The following is a 2,368-nucleotide window of genomic DNA, read 5'->3' as shown; positions in this document are numbered from 1 at the left end:
CCACCACGCCCGGCTAATTTTTTCGTATTTTTAGTACAGACGGGGTTTTACCGTGTTAGCCAGGATGGTCTCGATCTCCTGACCTTGTGATCCACCCACCTCGGGCATCAGAGTAGTTTTGGGAAAACTGCTGAGAGTGAGGCAAGCCACGCTAGAAGGTGAAAACTGACAGGTAGGGAGAGATGGAGGGGCTCAGGCCTGTTTCCCCACGGCACAGTGGACCCGTGCTTCTGTAGACGCAGATAGGGTGGCCGCTGGGGCTCAGGCCTGTTTCCCCATGGCACCGTGGACTTGTGCTTCTGCAGATGTGAAGGGGGTGGCCGCCCCTCACTCTCCAGGAGGTAGACAGCAAGCCCTTCCAATGACCTTGGTACCTACTACGCCCTTGACCTCGCATTCCTAGCTATCTCATGGGCTCTGCACCAGTGCCTCCTCCCACCCTCGGTAAGGCACCTTCTAGGTCCAGCTGTGCGGCAGGGAGCGACAGGCAGGAATGATCTGACCCCTTTGGCCGGGCATGGTGACAGGTGGGCTGAAAGATGAGTCACTAAACATGATCTGGGGCGCGGGGCGGGGGTGCAGCTCAGTTTCAGCCCCTCGCGCCGGGGAGGATGACCGTGCAGCTTTATATAGCCCCTGAGCCCTATATAAGCAAGTCAGAGGCCGGGGCTCGACTGACAGGAGCCCTCAAGCTGATCTGGTCGGGGCCGGACACATAATTAACCCCAGCGCAGTACGGTCCCCAGGGGCAGCCTGCCCCACAGCGCCCAAGATGCCTAGCAGAACTGCCCGCTATGCCCGCTACAGCCCACGGCAGCGGCGGCGGCGGATGCTGGCTGATCGCAGCGTGCGTTTCCCTAATGATGTCCTGTTCTTGGACCACATCCGTCAGGGTGACCTGGAGCAGGTGAGGCGTTTCATCCGGGCTCAGAAAGTCTCCCTGGCCACAATACATCCCTCAGGTGAGCAAGCCCTGGAAGAGCTGGCCAGGGGCCGTGGGGTGGTGGGGAAGCCAGCAAGGAGGACCCGACCTGAGGCTCCGTCTTGACCCCTCCCTTCCTCCCTGCCCAGGCCTGGCCGCCTTGCATGAAGCCGTGCTCTCTGGAAACCTGGAATGCGTGAAGCTGCTGGTCAAATACGGAGCGGACATTCACCAGCGAGATGAGGAGGGCTGGACACCCCTGCACATCGCCTGCAGTGATGGGTACCCCGACATAGCCAGGTGAGGGGCCTGGGTCTGCACAGGGTTGAACTCGACCCCTCCAGGCCTCAGTGGGCCCCCAGGATGTGGGCCCCGAAATGTGGTCCTGGTGGTGTAGGCAAGAACCATACAGACTGGCCGGGCGCGGTGGCTCAAGCCTGTAATCCCAGCACTTTGGGAGGCCGAGACGGGTGGATCACGAGGTCAGGAGTTCGAGACCATCCTGGCTAACACGGTGAAACCCCGTCTCTACTAAAAAATACAAAAACTAGCCGGGAGAGGTGGCGGGCGCCTGTAGTCCCAGCTACTCAGGAGGCTGAGGCAGGAGAATGGTGTAAACCCAGGAGGCAGAGCTTGCAGTGAGCTGAGATCTGACCACTGCACTCCAGCCTGGGTGGCAGAGCGAGACTCTGTCTCAAAAAAAAAAAAAAAAAGAACCATACAGACTGAGCGTGGTGCCTCAGGCCTGTAATCCCAGCCCTTTGGGAGGCTGAGGTGGGCGGATCACCGGAGGTCAGGAGTTCGTGACCAGCCTGCCCAACATGGAGAAACCCCTTCACTACTAAAAATACAAAATTAGCCAGGCGCGGTGGCGCACGCCTGTAATCCCAGCTACTCAAGGCTGAGGCAGGAGAATCGCTTGAACCCGGGAGGCGGAGGTTGCCGTGAGTGCAGATCATGCCATTGCTCTCCAGCCTGGGTGATAAGAGCGAAACTCTGTCTCTAAGAACAGCAGCAACAATAACAAAAAAAGAACCCCACAAACCCTAAAGCTTCTGGAATCCTGTTTCTGCGCTTGTCCTCAATAGAGCCAACTTGAAAAGCTGGCCACAGCTTCCAAAGGGTCAGGTTTCTTCCTCCTCACCCTACCCGGACCTTGAGACCCGAAGGTTGGGGACACACAGGTGACCCCAGGACTCTGGCCCTCTGACCTGGGTGGGGCGAGCACTCTCCCGGCTCCTCCCCGCTTCAGCCAGGGCGACCTTTGCACCCCAGGTACCTTATCTCCCTGGGAGCGGACAGGGACGCAGCCAACGACGATGGTGACCTGCCCTCCGACCTCATCGACCCGGACTTCAAGGAGCTGGTGGAGCTCTTCAAAGGGGCCACGATGGACTGAGCCAGCTCTGCCCGCCCGCCCCCGCGCCCAGGGCCGCCTCCCTGGGG

The 2,368-nt window shown here is 59.7% G+C and overlaps 1 protein-coding gene across 1 annotated transcript; it reads left to right on the top strand.

Annotated features, from left to right (window-relative positions):
- Positions 1-698: 698 nt before the first annotated feature.
- Positions 699-2,366, top strand: PPP1R27 (protein phosphatase 1, regulatory subunit 27). Its single transcript, XM_011961890.1, has 3 exons — positions 699-962; positions 1,072-1,222; positions 2,198-2,366. The coding sequence occupies exons 1-3, from the start codon at positions 773-775 to the stop codon at positions 2,319-2,321; spliced, it is 465 nt and encodes a 154-aa protein (XP_011817280.1). The 5' UTR covers positions 699-772; the 3' UTR covers positions 2,322-2,366.
- Positions 2,367-2,368: the final 2 nt, after the last annotated feature.

The sequence above is a fragment of the Colobus angolensis genome, unplaced genomic scaffold, assembly GCF_000951035.1.
Source record: "Colobus angolensis palliatus isolate OR3802 unplaced genomic scaffold, Cang.pa_1.0 Scaffold1, whole genome shotgun sequence".
NCBI lineage: Eukaryota > Metazoa > Chordata > Mammalia > Primates > Cercopithecidae > Colobus > Colobus angolensis.
Note: the sequence above shows the minus strand (reverse complement) of the source record. Positions and strands in the feature narration are given on the sequence as shown.

What these genes read in the sequence shown, in the direction of transcription:
- PPP1R27 (XM_011961890.1), top strand. Translation starts at nt 773, where the DNA reads ATGCCTAGCAGAACTGCCCGCTATGCCCGCTACAGCCCACGGCAGCGG. An exon ending in GGCCACAATACATCCCTCAG is followed by an intron (nt 963 to 1,071) that starts GTGAGCAAGCCC and finishes CTCCCTGCCCAG; the next exon opens with GCCTGGCCGCCTTGCATGAA. An exon ending in GGGTACCCCGACATAGCCAG is followed by an intron (nt 1,223 to 2,197) that starts GTGAGGGGCCTG and finishes TTTGCACCCCAG; the next exon opens with GTACCTTATCTCCCTGGGAG.